The 18,729-nt window shown below is 42.8% G+C and overlaps 1 protein-coding gene across 2 annotated transcripts in view; it reads left to right on the forward strand.

The window, feature by feature from the left end:
• The window catches only part of LOC118935946 (anosmin-1), a 154,452-nt gene that overhangs the window by 123,016 nt on the left and 12,707 nt on the right, over positions 1 to 18,729 (forward strand). For both annotated transcript variants that reach the window (XM_057496347.1, XM_036932618.2), the window contains 3 exons: positions 4,696 to 4,901; positions 7,233 to 7,377; positions 11,935 to 12,081. In XM_057496347.1, coding sequence (XP_057352330.1) covers positions 4,696 to 4,901; positions 7,233 to 7,377; positions 11,935 to 12,081 — 498 coding nt within the window. The remainder of the gene's footprint in view (positions 1 to 4,695; positions 4,902 to 7,232; positions 7,378 to 11,934; positions 12,082 to 18,729) is intronic.

The raw sequence follows: 18,729 nt of genomic DNA on the forward strand, positions 1-18,729 counted from the left end.
GTGAGCTGGGCACACAGGGATCCCCTGCTAAAGACAGGGCTCCCCCAGAAGCCCATGTGTGGTAAGCCTTTGAGCAAGTGGCTTATCAAGGACGAGACCAGGAAACAGGTCGGGTGAGAGGGGAAGCGAGACGGGGAAGAGAAGGAAAGAAGCGGAAGGTGCCTCCTCTGTGGGCAGCAGGACCTGCTTCCCCGAGGGGGGCCCAGCCACTGAACGCGATCGCCCCCCGCACATCTGTCCCGCATGTGGCCCGGCAGAGGCTCAGGTGAGGCTGGCCTTCTGTGGAGCTGATGTGCCCTGACATTGGCACAAGTGCCGGGGAGTGAGGTTGGGCACAGAGTGTCTGCTGTCGCCTTCTTATTTCACTCAATATGCGCATGATTCTTGCGGCGGATGAATCCAATACATCTTGAATTACCGTTTAAAATAAATATATGAATAGTTTCAGGAAAGGAACGCCAGCGTGCTTCCACAATTTCCCAGCATCAAATGAGTTCCACATTATTTCTCACTCTGGGAGTGAGAAAACCACTGAACACTGAGCCCCAAATGTGTGTGGCGATGATGGTGGGTGAGGTTAGTACCAACAGATAAAGCATCTTTGGCTTCTGGGTTGTACTGGAATCTCCTTCAGCGAATTGGTGTTTAAGCATCCCTTGATCATGTTGTTATTTAGTGAGGGGCAGAAAGATTTGCAAATCCTGCATGCTTAGTATGGGCATCACATATTGCTAAGTACTGCTATCTGTTACATTAATGATGAGGTTGCGGAACTGGGGGAATACCGTGCTTGTGGCTGTGGACATGACGACTTCCCTTTTGAGGTCAGAATGAGCTTTACTTTGCAACTGTAAAGCAAATATCTTTTTTTTTTGGTATCATTAATCTACAATTACATGAGGAACATTATGTTTACTAGACTCCCCCCATCACCAAGTCCCCCCCACAACCCCCATTACAGTCACTGTCCATTAGCATAGTAAGATGCTGCAGAATCCCTACTCGTCTTTGTGTTGTACAGCCCTCCCCATGCCCCCACCCCCTACATTATGTGTGCTGATCGTAATGCCCCTCTCCCCTGCCCTTGTCCCTCTCTTCCCACCCATCCTCCCCAGTCCCTTTCCCTTTGGTAACTGTTAGTCCATTCTTGGGTTCTGTGATTCTGCTACTGTTTTGTTCCTTCAGTTTTCCCTTTGTTCTTATATTCCACAGATGAGTGAAATCATTTGGTACTTGTCTTTCTCCGCCTGGCTTATTTCACTGAGCATAATACCCTCTAGCTCCATCCATGTTGTTGCAAATGGTAGGATTTGTTTTCTTCTTATGGCTGAATAATATTCCATTGTGTATATGTACCACATCTTCTTTATCCATTCATCTACTGATGGACACTTAGGTTGCTTCCATTTCTTGGCTATTGTAAATAGTGCTGCGATAAACATAGGGGTGCATATGTCTTTTTCAACCTGTGCTGCTGCATTCTTAGGGTAAATTCCTAGGAGTGGAATTCCTGGGTCAAATGGTATTTCTATTTTTAGTTTTTTGAGGAACCTCCATGCTGCTTTCCATGATGGTTGAACTAATTTATGTTCCCAACAGCAGTGTAGGAGGGTTCCCCTTTCTCCACAACCTCGCCAACATTTGTTGTTGTTTGTCTTTTGGATGGTGGTGATCTAAAGCAAATATTATTAATGCACATATATGAAAGTATTACTTCCTCATATATTGTTTTCATACTGTAGTTTCATGTTTCATAATGTTTCATAAACTAGATGATGGTGTTCAGGATTATTATGACCACATCTAAGGTGTGAGGAGGTTTTTCAGGGCAGTAAGGACTGATGAGGTTGATGACCTACATTAAGGAAATGATGAAATACCTAGTATTAGTTGACCTTGTTAAACTTGAAATTTCTTTAGACAAGGAGAATGATTTTGCACTTTTCCTATGATCCTAGAATAATCTGGAAAATTTACGGTAACTGCTTATTTTCAGCCTTCAGACAGTCAGGTGCATCACTGAAAACATGAATGGCTGTGATTGCCTTTACACCTGTTAATGTTCCTCATGCCTTGAAGTGACGATGAACTCACAAAGTAATTTCCCCTCTTAGAAAGGGTCTGCAGCTCCTTTTTGAAGGCTAAAGACCAAACCATACAACAGGAAGGGGGGCTGCTTTGAGCCTCTTACTCCAAACCAGGAAGAGCAGTCCTTTGCTTTTGCACTGCCCTCTATGATCTTGTTATAATCGACCCATTCCAATTGACAGAGTTTAAAACTGAAACTGAAATGTCGCCTTAGAAGTTAAAGTTAGCACGTAGCAGAAGTCTGTTACTCATTCAGTAAATGTTTACTGAGCGCTTCCCACGTGCTAGAGGATATGGAAGTGAGCAAAACAGAGACAAAAGCCTCCCCCTATGGAGCTTTTATCATGAGCGACGCAAAGACAGGACATGGTCAGTCGGCCGGTCGTAAGGAGAACAGCGACGTGGGACAAAATCATGGCGAAAACTGCTTTGGTGAAGAGCAGGTAGCTTTTTGAATGGGGTGATAGCTGGTGGCCGTGCAGGAGGGGAGGAGCCAGCCACCGGGGCGCTCTGGGGGAAAGCATTTAGGGAAGGCCAGTGGGACAGCCTCAGAAGCGCATGGTTCTGCTGTCCAGGAAATAGCATGAGAGCAGGTGGGACTAGAGCGGAGGGATGGGCAGTACGAAAGCAGCTTTGGGAGGTGATGGGGGCCAAGTGCAGGGCACTGGGGAGATTGCCTGCACTGCCACCCTGAGACGAGAGGCCGTGGGCAGCTGACAAGCCGAGGAGCGGCAGGACACGGTTCCTGGAGTAAAGAATCACCTGCCTGCTGTCCTGACAAAGGGCCCCGGGGAGGCAGCACCACGCTCAGTCGCACTGGGTTTCCTCTGGGACGTCCAAGTGCAGGTCTGGGAAGACCAGCGAACACCCGGGTCTGAGTTCAGGGGTAGGCTCTGCTGCAGACGTTCATTTGAGAATCATCAGTACATTTGAGGCTCATCAGCATAAAGACGCTTTTTTTAAGTCCATGACCGCATGAGGTCCCTAGGTCTTCTCTTGTCTTCCCTGGTCCAAGACAGGAGAAGAGGCCCCCGAGTTCAGAAGCTAGAGGCTGTCCTGTTTAGAGGAGGAGGGATGGGGAGAAACCAGGTAGGGGAGGCTGGGAAGAGACTTTGTAAGAAATGGGAATTAATTTGTAAGAAATGAGTCCTGTGGGACTAAAGGGGACTCCAGCAGAGCGGGTTCAAGTGGAGAATGGGATTCAAAGAGAATGATCAGGGGCCTTGTCCACATGGGGCACAGTGGAGATGCCCAGGGGGCTGTGCTCGACCAGCGCATGCTCACCGTGCCCTCAAAGGTGGGTGCAAGTTCCTCCCCACACTGATCGCGGCATGCTCTGGCCACTTGGCACCAAGTATGGGTACTTTTCTCCTGCGCTGCAGGTCCTCTACATCAGAGCTGTGTGTATGTTTTACATTAAAAACATATTTCACATAAAACATACAAGTATTGTAGGCCTGTAATTATAATATAAATAAACAGGCCCCACCCCGTCTCACTGAATCAGTATATCCCAGTATAAGTCTTAGGTGCCCCCAGAAGGTCCCAGTGTTGGTTGTTTGACAATCACTCGATCAACAGTATCAGGTAATGTGCTCTGAATTAGCCACTTACCTACACACGTGAGTATAAGGTGTTCTCATTTCTTACAAATTCAGCAAGTAACCAGACCTCCCGTCTTTATAGATCTTAGAGAAAAGCGAGAGATTTAAAAAAATACTTTGCGCTTCCATCATTCCAAAAACATGACTGATCCTGATAAAAACTTGGGTATTTCTCCATCAGTGTTCTTCACATATATCACGTTCGATTTAATGTCTTCGCACCTCTGATGCGGATGGTTTTCTAATCGGAATTATTGACAGCATTTCCCTAGAAGGGCGTCATCTCACGAAAGTGTCTACAAATCATTTGTGGTGAGGGGCATCTATGCCTGCCCAGTTGGTGGCAGAAAATGAAGGAAAGACCCTATAGCCTCCCACACATTTATTTATCTTCCTATCCCTGTTGAAAATGGACGCTTGCAGAATGATAATTCCAGCAACTAATGTCTCTCGACAGAAAAAGGTTTCAGTTATCCAATTTGTAACATGGATTGTTTTTGTTTTCCCCTTTGTTTTTGCTGATCTCCCGTGGCTCTGAGCCAATTGATGCCAGGATCAAAAGCTCTGGAGCCACAAAGATGAAAACAGTAGCTGATGTGAGCTGGACGTCGGTCTTTTCTTCCGAGAACTGTCAAAAGCTACTCTTATTTTGTTTACTTATTTAATGTCCACTGACCAAATTGAATGTTCCCTCATTTTACAGAGCTCTCTCCTTTTCAGTCCAGGGAAAATGCAGCTGGCTTGCAGTGGGATGGAGGTGAGATGCTTAGAAGGATCCCTCTAGATTACAAAGAAGGCCCAAACCCATTCATTTTGTTGTTTTGTACGCTGTAGTTTGAATGGAGGCTTACAGAGGACACCTTCCTGCTTGTTTGCAGCGGTTCTTCCTATAAAAGGCAACGCTTCACGTGCTGGCCGTGGGGTCAGGACACTTCCAGGGGTGTGGATTTTCTTCTCATGCCTGGGTGGAGTCACACGGTTACTCTTTCTCCTGGGACTGCAGATCCCTCTGCACCACCAGCCCCAGCCAACCTCCGGCTGGCGAACTCCACCGTGAACGGAGATGGGAGCGTGACCGTGACAGTCGTGTGGGACCTTCCTGAGGAACTGGACATCCCCGTGCACCACTACAAGGTGTTCTGGAGCTGGGTGGCCAGCAGCAAGGCCCTGGTCCCAACGAGAAAGAAGCGGAGGAAGACGACGGACGGGGTAAGTGGAGTGAGAGGAAGAGGGGCATCTCCTTGCAGGCAGGTGTTGGAGCTCCAGGTGGCTTCAGAGAATGGAGGGCCATGCCAATGTTTGCTTTTACCACTTTCGGTGAAAACAGTTGAGTTTATGGACCAGCTCCTATGCAAGGGGCAGTCATAACTCCATAAACGAGAGGAACAGAAATGACCTTCATCCTACCTGTCTGGTCATAGAAAACGATGTAATTCAACATGCCCCTTACATTTAGGTCTTTTATTTTGTTTTCTTGTGTTTGAGATCTTTGTTCATGGCTTTTCTGTTGCAACGTGTGCCCATCTATAATCTAATCAGTGAACCAGTTCACAGCTTGGGAAATGGATGTTTGACAACGTATTTTTCTCATTGATTCAAAGAGCTTGGAATGGTTTATTTTTCAGATGCCAAGAAATAAAATCTCTGAGCCGTTTTCTGCACTGAGGTTTCTGTGACAGTGATAATTTTGCATTCTATGAAATGCTTTGTGCATAAAAAAGATACTGAGTTTCCTTTTCGTATACACAGTATACATTCTCTCTTGTTATGAAAGTTACATAGACATTTTCCCCTCTGATGTGTAAAGTTGGATTCCAGAAATCAATACATGTTTGCAAATACCCAAAAAGGATAGCAAGACTTATTTTTTTTTGTAGTGAAGATTCCAAACTGTGTACCACTTAGAATTACAGAACATGCCTCACAAAGTCCACATCGTTGATATTTAGCCTTGATACTTGTGTGGTTTTATTTTTAAGAAACTTTCTGGCAGTCCCACCTTTTTATTTTGAAGGACTTTGTAACAAGTGAAGATTGGTGATGCAGGCTTGCTAAGAGGAAGAGCTGAAGGAGCTCATGTTGAATCATAGGGATTGAGAGCAAAATGTGACTTGATGAAATGCTGGCAGCCCCCACCACACATGTGGACACACACACACACACACATGTGCATCAAATTCGTAGGGAAGTTTGCAATTATTTCCATCATATAGCAATTAGATAAAACGTGAACTACAAATCTAATTATAATTTTTAATAGGCCTTGAGTAGCCTAAATCATGGGTCACTGTCTTACAAGTCACTATATATTTGGTCCACAAGAGCCACACTGTAAGTCGTGTGGATCACTCAAGTTCTCAATATTAACACTTGACCAATTGATAAGGAGCATTAGAAACTGGAAATACACACACACACAAAAAAAATTCCATGAGAAATTATGAAATTTTCTTCTTCGGCTTCCCATTTCCTAAGATGGTATTCTAGTATCCTTGGTAGATAAGGGAAGAGGAATTTTCAAGGGAATGCACTTTCAAAAGTGGATTTTATTTTACTTGCTAAAGATAGTAATTTAGGGAGAGTGATCTGCAATCCAACAGGAAACCCTTAGAGAAATTGGGAATTGGTAGTTTATGCAGACATCCCACAGTTTAAAAGAGGAAGAAAGTCCACAATGAAACACAGAGATGTTTGCTGGGCGTGGACCTGGCCACACCTGGGAGAAGCCAAAAATCAAGAGTCTGCCGCTCCGACTTCCCCTTCTGGAAATGCAGTCCAGCCAGAGCTGAGCAGATGGGAGATGGCGAGTTGCACTAACCCCTCAAAAGCCTGAGTCATACAATGATTCTGTCTGGTTCACCTGGCTGCGTGGCTGGATTGCTCAGGCTTTGGTAGAATCCCTGTATGACTGTGGGCAAATTACATTCTTTGACTGTGTCTTTTGATAGCATCATGCAGAGAAAACAGGGTGAGTGCTCGATACTTTACAAGTACAATGGCAGAAAAAATTCTTGAAGTATTTTGGCTTTTTCTTCAATTTCTGGTGAGAATTTACTCATCAAAGATGTAAACTAAATATCAGAGATACACAATTAATGCCAGTTCATAGTTTGTCTAGGTATGTGCGAACATGCACCTCTGTACGTTTATTACAAACAGTGGTCCTTGCTCTGTGAGGCGGTATCTAGCGAGGGGTGGTGGTGGAATGAAACATTCATTTCCAGACAATTGCCAGAGAGGATTAGGAATATAATTTCCAAAAAAAAAATAATAATTAGCCTCAAGGCTTTCTAGTAAATTTATTCTGATCCATAATAAAACTGGATTTTCAGATTCTAAAGGTCCCTAGGAGAATCTTTTCAAGCAGTGACTATGACCCCTCATGGTGATTGCTTGGGAAGCTCCCTAGTGATCTGAGGGCATCGAGGGCATACGGAAGGCAGAAGCTAGTCTGCCTCTCGGGGACGTGTGAGGCGGTGCCCTGAGGGTGAGAGGCAGCGGGCCTGTCCTGGAGTCTGTACGTGTTCTTTTCCTTCACAGGCTCAGAATTCCGTGACCCTGGAGAGGCTGCAGGCGGACTGTGACTACAGCGTGGAGTTGCAGGCCATCACGTACTGGGGACAGACCCGCCTCAAGAGTCCAAAGGCCGCTCTTCATTTCACGTCCACACACACCACCCACCACAGTAAGTGACTTAACAGTTCTTCCCAAGGGTTTTCCACCTACCGAGCCATCACCCTCGAAGAAGAGGGTTTTTTTTTCTTTACATCTTATGAAGATGCATAAAACTTCATACCAATAGCCATGTATTGGATTTTTCTTTATTTCTATCTACTTTATGTGCAGTATTTTGGTGTCATAATGGAAACTTGACATGAAAACTTAGGTCTCATGCCAGCACATTCTTATATTTACATAATTTTGGGTCCTGGTGCCTATGCATGCTTGTTTTTAAGGGAAATAAAAATTCCGTGGAGTAGTGATAAACTTTTGCTTTCACCTAAAACTAGGACATGCCCACTTTTATTGCTGCTCCACAGAGGCCATAATTAATGCCGGCAAAGCTACCTAATAGTCCAGTGAGTAAATCGTTCTCATTTTGGTTTTCCCTATTTCCCCTTTTTCTAAACTAGCGTGTTTGCTATGAATTGAGCAAAGCAGGAGGAGAGCGTTGCGTGTCACTCATTTCTGAGCTAGAAAATAAGTGGCTTGATGTTTCTGGCTTTGTGTGCAAGTGGGGACTGCTCAGAGCCTGTGGTGGGGCAGCTCCCAGATAGGCTGACAATCGAGCAGATTCGAGGAGGGAGAGGGAGCAGGCCACTGGGGTGGGGCTCCGGCGACGTTCATTCCCTGGGCTGGCAGAGCCCCGTGGCATCTGCCTTTCATCATGCAGCGAGCCTGGTGCTGAGAGAGAAGACGAATGTGTTTAAAGCTGGTTTGAATTTACAAGGGGGCAAGCCCGGTCTCCGGCGTTAGATGCACTGATTACTCATAATTGTCTTCTCCCACCGGGCGAGCAATAGGATCCAAACGGGCAGGTCTGTTTGAAAGGATGCTTTCAAAATCGGTCTCGAAACAGAGCTCCCTACGTGCTTGAGGAAGAGTCTCTTTAGGGGCCGAATCTGAACCATCTACTGTTTTCGTGTGTGAGTCTGGGTATAGTGCAGCTTACGCCTGAAAATTCTCACGAGACCTTTTTTGTGTTTAGCTACTTTATTCATTTATTAAACCTATTGTTTGTTCAGTCATTCATCAAACTGAAATGTGTGCTTATGCATGAAGCCCTGACTGTCTAATGATGGGAATACTCACTCCGTTACACTATGAACGTGTACGCTATAGAATATTTGTACCGCATAGACTCTATACGCTGTATGGAACCACGTAGTTACATGCACACACATCGACATGCATATACGCACCACATGCAAATACACTCCCACGTGCACAGACATTATGATCACTGTCAGCACTGCGTGCATTTTGATCTGTGCCTTGAAAGTGCCTAATGGTGAATTTGGAAGATAACCATGTAAATGCGATCATACAAAGACCAGTCCATTGTATGCAGGACTGTAGGAGCCATGCAAGCAGAAGGAACTAAGGTGGTGGTGGGGACAGAGTGCCGCGGTGTTCCTCACGCATCCCTGGGAATGAGAACGCTGTGGGCTCACAGGGTAGGGTGTCCTCCCATCCAAATGCAGCAGCCAGATGGGCGGGTGCAGAGGGTTGCAACAGAGCATTGTGTGCAGAGAGCTCGGCCCTGGCAGGCAGGACGGGATTGCTGAGGCAGCCTGACAGAAGGTGTCCCTGCGCCATATGGATTCAATAACCGTCCATAGCCTAATGGTTCCCACACCTGCCAGCCTCACCACCCCTGATCTCCAAAACCTTGCCCTCGGCGGCTCGCTCGGCATCGGCACTCGGATGGCTAACAGGTGTTCCACACGGAACATACCCAAACCTGAGCTCTCGATTTCCCTCTCACACCTGCTCTCCCCCGGCTGCCCTGCCTCAAAGGGCCCCACCATTCACCCTTTTGTTGAAGCCCAAAAATCCACAGGCCATTCTCCAGGCTTCCCTTCCCTTTCCTCTGGAAATCTATTCTTTAGGACGCCCTTTGCTCTCTGATTTCAAATGCTCTGTGGAATCTGCAGAGCCTTTTCCACATTGAGGCCATTGTTGCCTCCTTCTTATAAATTAAAACAGCCTCCTAATTAGTATTTCTCTTCCTGCTCTTTCTTACACATCCGTTTTGTAGATGCAGCCGGTCTTTAGAAAGCATGAGTCATGGAGCAGACGGTCCTCGCCTGAGGTCCGCTCCCATGAGCGTCACCTGGCCACCTTTGCAGTTTACTTCTCCTGAATTACACTCTTTATGCCCTTTGTCCTCTCAGACCAAAACCCTTTAAACTTCTCTTTCCTCCAAGACATTTTCATTGGTTTCTCGTGCTGGGAGTTTCATCTGTTGTATAAAATAAGTTTAACTTTTGAGTTCCTTCTGTTTTTTTTCCAATAGACAACAGCCCTGCCACACTAGAACCTGGTGTGACATTGTGGACTGCCATAACGTCGTACAGGTTTCTTCTCACAATGAAAGCTGGCCATTGTTGAGCTTATGTCCTCTGGGGAGATCTCCCCTAATTAGCTGCTCCCTCTGCCCCGAGTATGATTATAAACCTTCTCTGTGACACATACCTTAAGCCACACTGCACAGTGTGGCCTAAATTCCTCCCTCTCGGAAGCTGCATGGTTCCCCATAAACAGAGGCATGTCTACCCTTTCCCACATGTTTACCATCTCCTGTCCTCTGTGATCTGAGGGAGTGGTGCCCTTCCTTATGCAGATGATAGCCTCCACTGTGTGGGGTCTAGACTTACGCCTCCCCAACTTGGAGAACCAGAATCTCATGTGCTCAGAGAACATGGATTATCTCTGTGCCCACAGCAGACGTCAGAGTCCGTCAGCGTCAGTCCAGAAATCTTTGTGAAAGTAAATGAATCCCTCTGTTACCTACAAGTCAACCAGCTCCTCTCCAGTGGAGAGGTTCTTTCTGAGTGTTAATGTCACTTCCTAATCTTCTTGTTAAAGTAGATCATGTTTTACTTGACCAATAAACAGATATGAAAGCTAACCCATCAAAGGCCACTTTCTAAGGATTCACTGCTTCTTGTCACATGGATTCAGAAAAGTATTAAAGGAAAATTTTAAAAGTAGTAATGTAAAGTACCTGTCGTAACACATTTATCTGGGGCTCAGTGTCCTACAGGAGTCTGGCTTTATAAAGGATTATGCAGGATATAGCGGAACATTTGTCAGGATTTTATATACCGATGATGATATATAATCTCATAAACACTAGTCTATGACTTTTACAAGAACATTGTATATTTCATCATGAACCAACTAGAAGTGAAGAATAATTACAGCTTTATAGTATAAGCAGGGGAAATTATATTTTATAGGAAGGAGAATAGTAAATGTCAGCATGTAATTTATTTTTTTGAGTTATATTTTTACAAGTCTGCAGACTGCTAGGTGTTTTAGTGATAAAAATTTCTATGCAAGCAAAGGCTGAATGTTCATGCAGTTTTATGAAAGGGTCCCTTGAAGGAAGAAAGACGTAACACTGTCCTGAATAGAAATGCAGCTTGCTTTTCTGGAGGCAGGACGAATATATTTCCAGGACTGGCAGATTCTAATTGTTTTACAGTCACCTCATGCAACTGGAATATTCTTCTAACTCTCCAAAATAAAGGTGGGGAGGAGAGAAAGTACCCCAAATCTCTCTGTTAAAATTAATCGAATTTTTGACATTAAAAAAAATAAGTCACTAAATTCTCTTAACTTTAGTACTATAAAGAGTCTAAATCAGACCTCATTCCTTCTCAGAAAAGGTAGAAATTATTTTCCTTCCAGTTTTGTTTACTAGTGAAAGTGGAGGGCTCACCTTCGAGTCCCAAACATGTTCCCAGGACTGAAGTATGTACCTGTCTGTCCTTTCCATGTGCCCTGCCTACGTGTTGACATATTTCTGCACTAGAGTCATTCAGTCAACCAACACCAGTCTGATCTTCAGCTATAGGAAACTCTGTTATATAATAAACAATAAAAGTTTGCATAAAATAGAAAGTAGGAAGACTAGTCACTTAGAGATGAAACATACAATCTAAACTTCTGTCTTGATTATACACAGGCAAATGCTCCACATCACAGATTATTAAAGGAGTGAGAAGCATAAATGGGCTTGTAAAGAACTGAAATCCTGTTATTTAAAACACAGTTGAACAATATTTCCATTTAAGGTCTTGCACCAGGTATTAATGTGTAATGTTGATATTTCTAAGAAGAGCTGTCCATATTGTTTCCATGATACTGTATTTTAATTTTATTTTGTGTGTTTCCTTCACAACTACAAAAGAAATCTGTAATGAGAAATACTACGTATATGTCTTATTTAAGTCAGAGCATCTCTCAAGCCTTGAATTCATATCAATCAACAACTGAAATTCTGGGGATGACATGTAATAGGCTTTTGGGTACCCCGTATCCCGACCTATCGTGAAGGGGGGTGGCATCAACTTGAGCATGTAACAGTCTGCAGTTTTATGTTACATTTCACTGTAAAACATAGGCACTGAATTAGGAATGCATAATAGAATGAAGTTAAATGTACTGGGATGAATACCAGGTTGTGTAATTGTTTTTAACAAGTGAATTAGAATGCTGTTCTTTGTTGCAGAAGAACAACTTGGGAAACCTAGAAAAAGTCTGGTGCACATAGAGCCCCCATTTCCAAGAAGACCGCCCACCCGCCTCCTGGAAATCGGAGCTCCATTCTACCAAGACGACCAGCTGCAGGTGAAGGTCTATTGGAAAAAGACCGAAGGTGCGCACACACGTTTTCTATCTGGTATTTGCTTTAATTAGCTAGTGAAATAGCAGTGCCTGTGCAGAAGGCAATGTCCAGTCTTGGTGTTCACGCTAAGGAAAACAGTAGCCGAACAAAACACTTCAGTACTTCTTTTTCTAAAACATATCTTGCTGTTCTGTGGACTCCCAGAATCTGTGTCAAGTTTTGAAATCAGCAAGTTGACGGCCTAGATTTTAACATCTCGGGGATATTGATCTATCTTCGTTTCTTTCCTACAAGTCTGATCTTGTGTCCAAAGCCCTCACAGTACTTAATATTTTGCACTGTAAATTTTTGTCCTAAATCAGCTTTTTATTTTGAAAAGACCCATAACACAACCAATCTGGAAAAACAGAAAAAAAGTCACTTATCTCGGTATCATTTTCATGGAAACAGCATTTTGGTGGAAAACTTCAGAAGTTTCCTTTGCGTGTGTGCTTCCTCATTTGTTACATAAATGTGGTATGTAAATAATAAGCATGTGAAACATTTTCATATGATAATACATGAGTATTCTCTCTTGTCATGTATTTTTCATAACATCTTAATTGCTGCCTTCTATGGATACACCACAGTATCATAACATACCATCGCTACAATAAAACATGGAGGTGCCTTCAGATATCCATAACATAATTAATACTGCGATGAACATTTATCCTTAGAATAAATTTTTTGTTTCTATTAATATTTGAATACTTAACTTTAGAATAAATTCTTCTTTATTGGTCCATTGTCTTTATTCTGAGAATATTTATTTTGTAATATTGAAATAGTACTCATAGAATTATTTGACATACATATTAATCTAACATACATTTTTAATTCTTCTGAAACACGATTTCACTGAGATTATCAGATGCGTGCCTTAAGGTCTATTAGTGTTTGGGCTCTTTTTGTTTCAGAATTTTCTTCCAAGCTGTTGACATCCGTTCTGCAGCTTAAATAACATTACTATTAACATTACTATCATGTTAATTAAAGTTACATTTCACTTAATATTTTTTATTAAACTAAAAATTATATAATGTATCCATATTACTAAGTTTAATAATAGTTTTATCAAAAATAGTTAAATTATGAAATGTGATCTATTATATTTATCAATTTCAAATTAGAATTATATGTCAATATGATATAGTTTACAGAACATTTTGCTAATAGAATATCGAAAATGCAAGAAATACATACAGAAAATGCAAACACCTTACAGCAACCATCAGGCAAATATCAGTAGTAACCATCCCCATCATGGGTTCTAAAGTTGAAGACTGGTCTTGCCTGTGTTTGAAATTTACCCAAATGGAATCACAGTCTGTATTTGCCTTGTTGCAGTGGGTGTTACATGGGAAGTAGGTAACTGACCTATTCTGCTGCATGAAGCAGTAAGTCATCCATTTCTGGTGCCGCATGGCTGTCCCTCGTGCACCTCAGTTCAGGTACCTTTTCAGCTGTCGGTAGAGACTTGGTTTGCTCCAGTGATGGGCTACTAGGAACTGTGCTGCTGTGAACATCCTGTGAACACCCATCTTCGGTGCTAGTGTTCTCCCCCAGAGGCGACATTCTTAGGTCCTGAATAGCTGAGCTTTAGAAGACACAGCGTTTCAAAGTGCTTGTCCCGACGGACATTCCCATCACGAGGCTCCCAGCTGGGCCACGTTCTCTCCGCCAGGTGGAACTTGCCACCTTTTAAAGTTTAGCCATTCGGGTACCTGTGTAGTGACAGCTCGGGTGTCATGTTGATACCTGTTGGATTTGCATCAGGAACTATTTAGCCAGTCTGCCCTTCAACAGTCCTTTACCTTTGGAGTTCTGAGTCATCTGCTGGCTTTGTGTATTTTAAGTTTTTCTCTCACTCTGACCCGCTTACCTTTTTTCCTTAATTCTTAATGGTTTGTATGCTCAGAGATGATCGATTCAGCATTTTATTTCCCTTACAGTTAGTGGCTTCTTGTCTCGTGTAAGCAATCTTTGCTTATACAAGAGTCGCAGACACAGTCTCCTTATCTCATGGAATCGACACCATTTAACCTTTCTCTCTTAGGCTGACTTTGACCCAGAATTGAGGGAGTCAGTGTTCTTTTCTTTCTCTTTCTTCACTCTTGATCTCCAACTGACCTAGCATCATTTATTTAAACATGGTTCTTCCCTCAAAGCTTTGTGGTGCCATTTTTGTGGGAACTGAAATATATATGTATGCATGTATGTATTTATTTATTTATATGCAAGTTAATTTTGATCTTTCTATAGAGTCTTTGGGCATATGTCCCCACATTGTCTTAGCCACTATGGATTTATAAATATTTTCAATAATAGTCTTCCAATTATTTACTTTTTTCAAATTGTATTGTCTATTTGTGGTCCTTTGCATTTTTATATAAACATGTGCATTAGTTGTTCATTCTCCACAAAAACCTGAGATCCAATTTATTGAGATTGCGATTCATCTCGTGTCAGTGATAGGAGAATTCACACCTTAAAAATCTACAAACGTGATATTTTCACTGACAGCTAAGTGATCATGCTTGTCCTCAAGATCATAAATGTGTATACATGTAAATGTATGCCTGTGTATTTGCATAAATACACATACACATTACTTTAAATAATCCCAGAGCTCAGGAGATAGCTGAGAGGTAGAATGTGGATGTGAACCAGAGCTGTAGCACCGAATGCTTAATTTGTGTCAGAGTTTGCAAATGTGGGTTCATTTCTACCACATCACACAGCCACTTACCTAAGTACTAAGAAAAGTCATCCTCTAACTAAATTTTTGCATTTTTCCCAAAAGCCCTTTTCCTTAAGTTAGATCCATCCTGTTTCCTTTTTTATTTTAAATATGGAAACAGAATCAACATAGGAAAACACAGCGGTGCTCCCTTCTGCAGAAGCACTTGGTGGGTGGGTGTTGTAGCAACCTTTGGGGGGGTCCAGAGCAGACCAAGGTGGAGAGTGTGTGTTGCACTGTTATTGCACATTTTTCCTCCTTCCAGAAGCTTTAGAAGGCAGCCACCATGTGACCTACAGAATCCCAAACCAAAGTTTCCCCAGACATTATAACACAAGTGCATTCATAATTATTATAAATGCAGGAAGGGAGACACCTTTTAAATCAACACGCAGCCCTACTATCATATGAATTTTGTATAGAATGTGAATGTGGGATATGATTCTGTCCCGAAAGAGTGGAACGTAAACAAATGGAATGGAACATTATGGAACGGAATGGGATGGAATGTTACGCTGTAGAATGCAATAGAATGTTGTGGAATGGAATGGAATGTGACGAAATAGAGGGTACTAGAATGGTCTGGAATGGAATGGAGCATTATTTGATGGAATGGAATGATGGGGAAAGAAAGTTCTGGCTGGCTTTCCGGATTTCTCAACCCTAAAAAAGTATACCTTGTGTGCGTTATATGCAGCTCAATAGACCCCTCCCAAGTGGTTTTCAGCTGTGACACCGTAGCTGAGTATTCTTGAGTTACGACTGAGTCCCACCAGTGATAAATCACATAGAAGAGGTCCTTGTACACTCATCAAGACAAAGTTGTAAGAAGAAATTGGTCAATAGATGTCACATTTCCTGAAACTCATGGTGGGCAGGATGTTGATTTTGGATGTGTAGTTAAGGACGAACCAGCAGAAATCTATGCACTTCCCTTGAAATTTCCCAGAGAGGGAGCTTCAGGCTTTTTGTATGACTTAGGCAACATGTAATTTTGTAGGGAAAGGAGTCAGGCGTCAAATATGCACCCTTCTCAGCTTATTTGCATGTGATAGTTGGTTGTAATTCACCTTTGACAGTGAATTTGTAGAAGAAATGTTTTTGCAAAAGTAATAGTTCCCTTTATATAATGTTAACTAGTAATTTTATTATTCTATAGCCATTCGTTCATTTTTCCTGCGTGATAATAGAGATAATAGAATCCACAGATTGTTGTTCTGGCTTTTGGCTTCTGTCTTAGTGTTTGTACCCCATAAATATGAAAAGTTAGCTCAGACAGAGAGAAAACATTCATCCTTCTGCTGTGCAGAAGTACTTTATGTCTTGTAAGTGCTCAGAATTCTTAACTGTGCAAAGTCAAAAAGTTCTGTCTTACCAAAGCTTTTTTTTAATTTTTACAAAAATAAAGAGAACGAGGAATTATCCCAGGAAAACATGTCATTTCAACTAACATTTACTGAGCACCTCCTGCATGCCAGGCACTATTTCTGCAAGAGGCATGGCAGAGAGACAGAGATTCCTGCCCTGATGGAACTGGCATTCTCTGATGCCTTTCCAAATGCATGTCCCCCGCCCCAGAGTTGTGACTTCAATTTTCTGTTAGGACAGCTGTTCTGTGGTGCCCCAAGATGACCTCTGTGCCTCAGAGCTGTAATTTCAATGACCTCAGCATTCTGGATCATTAGACTTCTCTGAACTTAGAGATGAACATTTAATTAAAAATTTTGCAGCCCTTCATTTACACCAGACACTGAGAGTTAGATATATTGAGAAATAAATGGAATAATACTTTTTGAAGCATATTGAAAGTAAATTTCCATATTAAAAAAAACTTTTCAATGTACATTATAAAGAATATAATATATATTGAGAATATATAATATATATAAAGAATATAATGGTTCAAGAACCAGATCAATGAGGCATTTATCATAGCCTTTTCAAGGCTGTCCCCTTAGGAAGCAGTTGATATAATGATGTTTATAGACTGGGTCCTGGAGCCATATCCTAAAATATAAGCTCTCAGGATTTTAGTAATTGGCAAGGTGAAGCTAAAGATGAGATAACTGTATAAATGATTTCCATGGAAGCAAGTCAACTAACAGATACAAACGTGGGTATTTTCTTGTTTTTTTAATGTCCCCAAACTCAGTTTGGGGGGCACCGTTAAAAATGCTTTGAGGCAATTTTAAATCTAAGTTTGATATTCAGCAGATAAAATCAAGAGGACTTGGTGATGGGTTGAGGGACATGAACGGTGACAGGGAAGACGAGATCATATCTGTAGCTGGAGGCTGGCGGGGGGCATCACCTGCAGTGAGGGCAGCATTGGACCAGCAGATGGGGCGGTGAGCATTTTGAGTTTAAAAATGCCCCGGAGGCAGTGGAGAAAAGGAGGAGTTAGTGCAGTAGGAGGTGAAGGCGCTCCTCTGACTTTCCCCAGAATTAGGCAGCGCACAGCCTACACAACTACACAGTTTTCCTTGCTTGGATCTCAGGAGAGGTCAGACGTGGACACCGAGAGAGAGTTTCGATGAGAACGAGAGAAGGAACCTGTGTGGAGGAACTTCCAGCTCTGAAAGCAGGACAACGGGGATGACCCGGCAGAGGACACAGCGCATGCCCAGAGGGATCAGAGAAGACGGAGATTTGTGACAGGCCAAGGAAGCAAGGGTTTCAAGAAGAAAAGGGTGGTGATGAAGAATGTCAAAATATTGCTCAGGCTGCGTGGGAGATGTGGGAAAGCCTGCTGGGCTGAGTGGCCCGCCAGTGACCACTCTTTAAATAGAAGGATATAATTTGAATGCTGCCCGTCCAATATGTTAGCACTAAAGTGTGAAGATTGGGTTTAAGGCAACAAAGGAAAATGTGGAATTCATTAGGCATGTAACACAAGAGGCTACCTTTTACTACTGATTTCAAAATGGTAAGAGCATCAGTCGATCCTCGTTATTCCCTGGTTCTGTGTTGACAGAGTCATCTACTCACTAACATTTACGTGGAACCCCCAAACCAATGCTCGTGACACTTTTGTGGTGCTGTGCGGAGATGCACATGCTCAGAGTGGCGATAAATTTGAGGACCCTGTGTACACATTCCCAGCAGGGCGACCCTGTGCCTTCTTGTCTCAGCTCCCAGGCTGCAAACAAGCGTCCTTTGCAGGGTCTGTTTAGAGCCATTGTTTTTGTTCTTTTCTTTTTTTTGCACTGCCTTGCTTTTCGTTGGGAGATTTTGCTATTTAAACTGGCCCCCAAGTGTATTTGCTGAAGTGCTGCCTAGCCTTTCTAAGCCTTTTAAGCATGAAAACTGTAATATACCTCACAGTAAATAAGATACTGAGATAAGCTTTGTTCAGGTATGAGCTGTTGGCCTTTGGTGTTCATGAATCAGAAACGTGGTGCATTCAGAAAAAGAGAGACTTTGCTGGTGTATGCTCAAGGCTGCTCTGTAAGGGCCTAGAGGGATGTCGAATGTGTGTGCGATGAAGCTGTAGGAAACATAAAAAGTGGCTAAATATGCGATTCTTGAGAAGTTATAAAACAAAGTACAGTGGACGGTAACTATCTTGAGTTTTCACGGAAGGCTAAAGGAATCCACGGTCGCGCTTGGACACCATCATAAAAACTTCTCAACTAGCGTGTGTAAGCTATAGAGTCATAAGACAATTAAGACCTTACAAGAAATATATGTTACATATGGCATCTTTAAACACAAGCACACATAAGAGAAGATATGTATCAACTGGCAGACGGAACCGTTGTGACCTGAGGTTCATTAGAACTGAAGCCTGCATCTCCTCAACAAGGGCTGTTCAGTATTCGCTAACTCGGCGTTCACGGTGATTTTCTAATCCATTGTGAATAATGGGGATTGTCTAGACATCCAGGCACGATGCA

The sequence above is a fragment of the Manis pentadactyla genome, chromosome Y (assembly GCF_030020395.1).
Source record: "Manis pentadactyla isolate mManPen7 chromosome Y, mManPen7.hap1, whole genome shotgun sequence".
Classification (NCBI taxonomy): Eukaryota; Metazoa; Chordata; class Mammalia; order Pholidota; family Manidae; genus Manis; species Manis pentadactyla.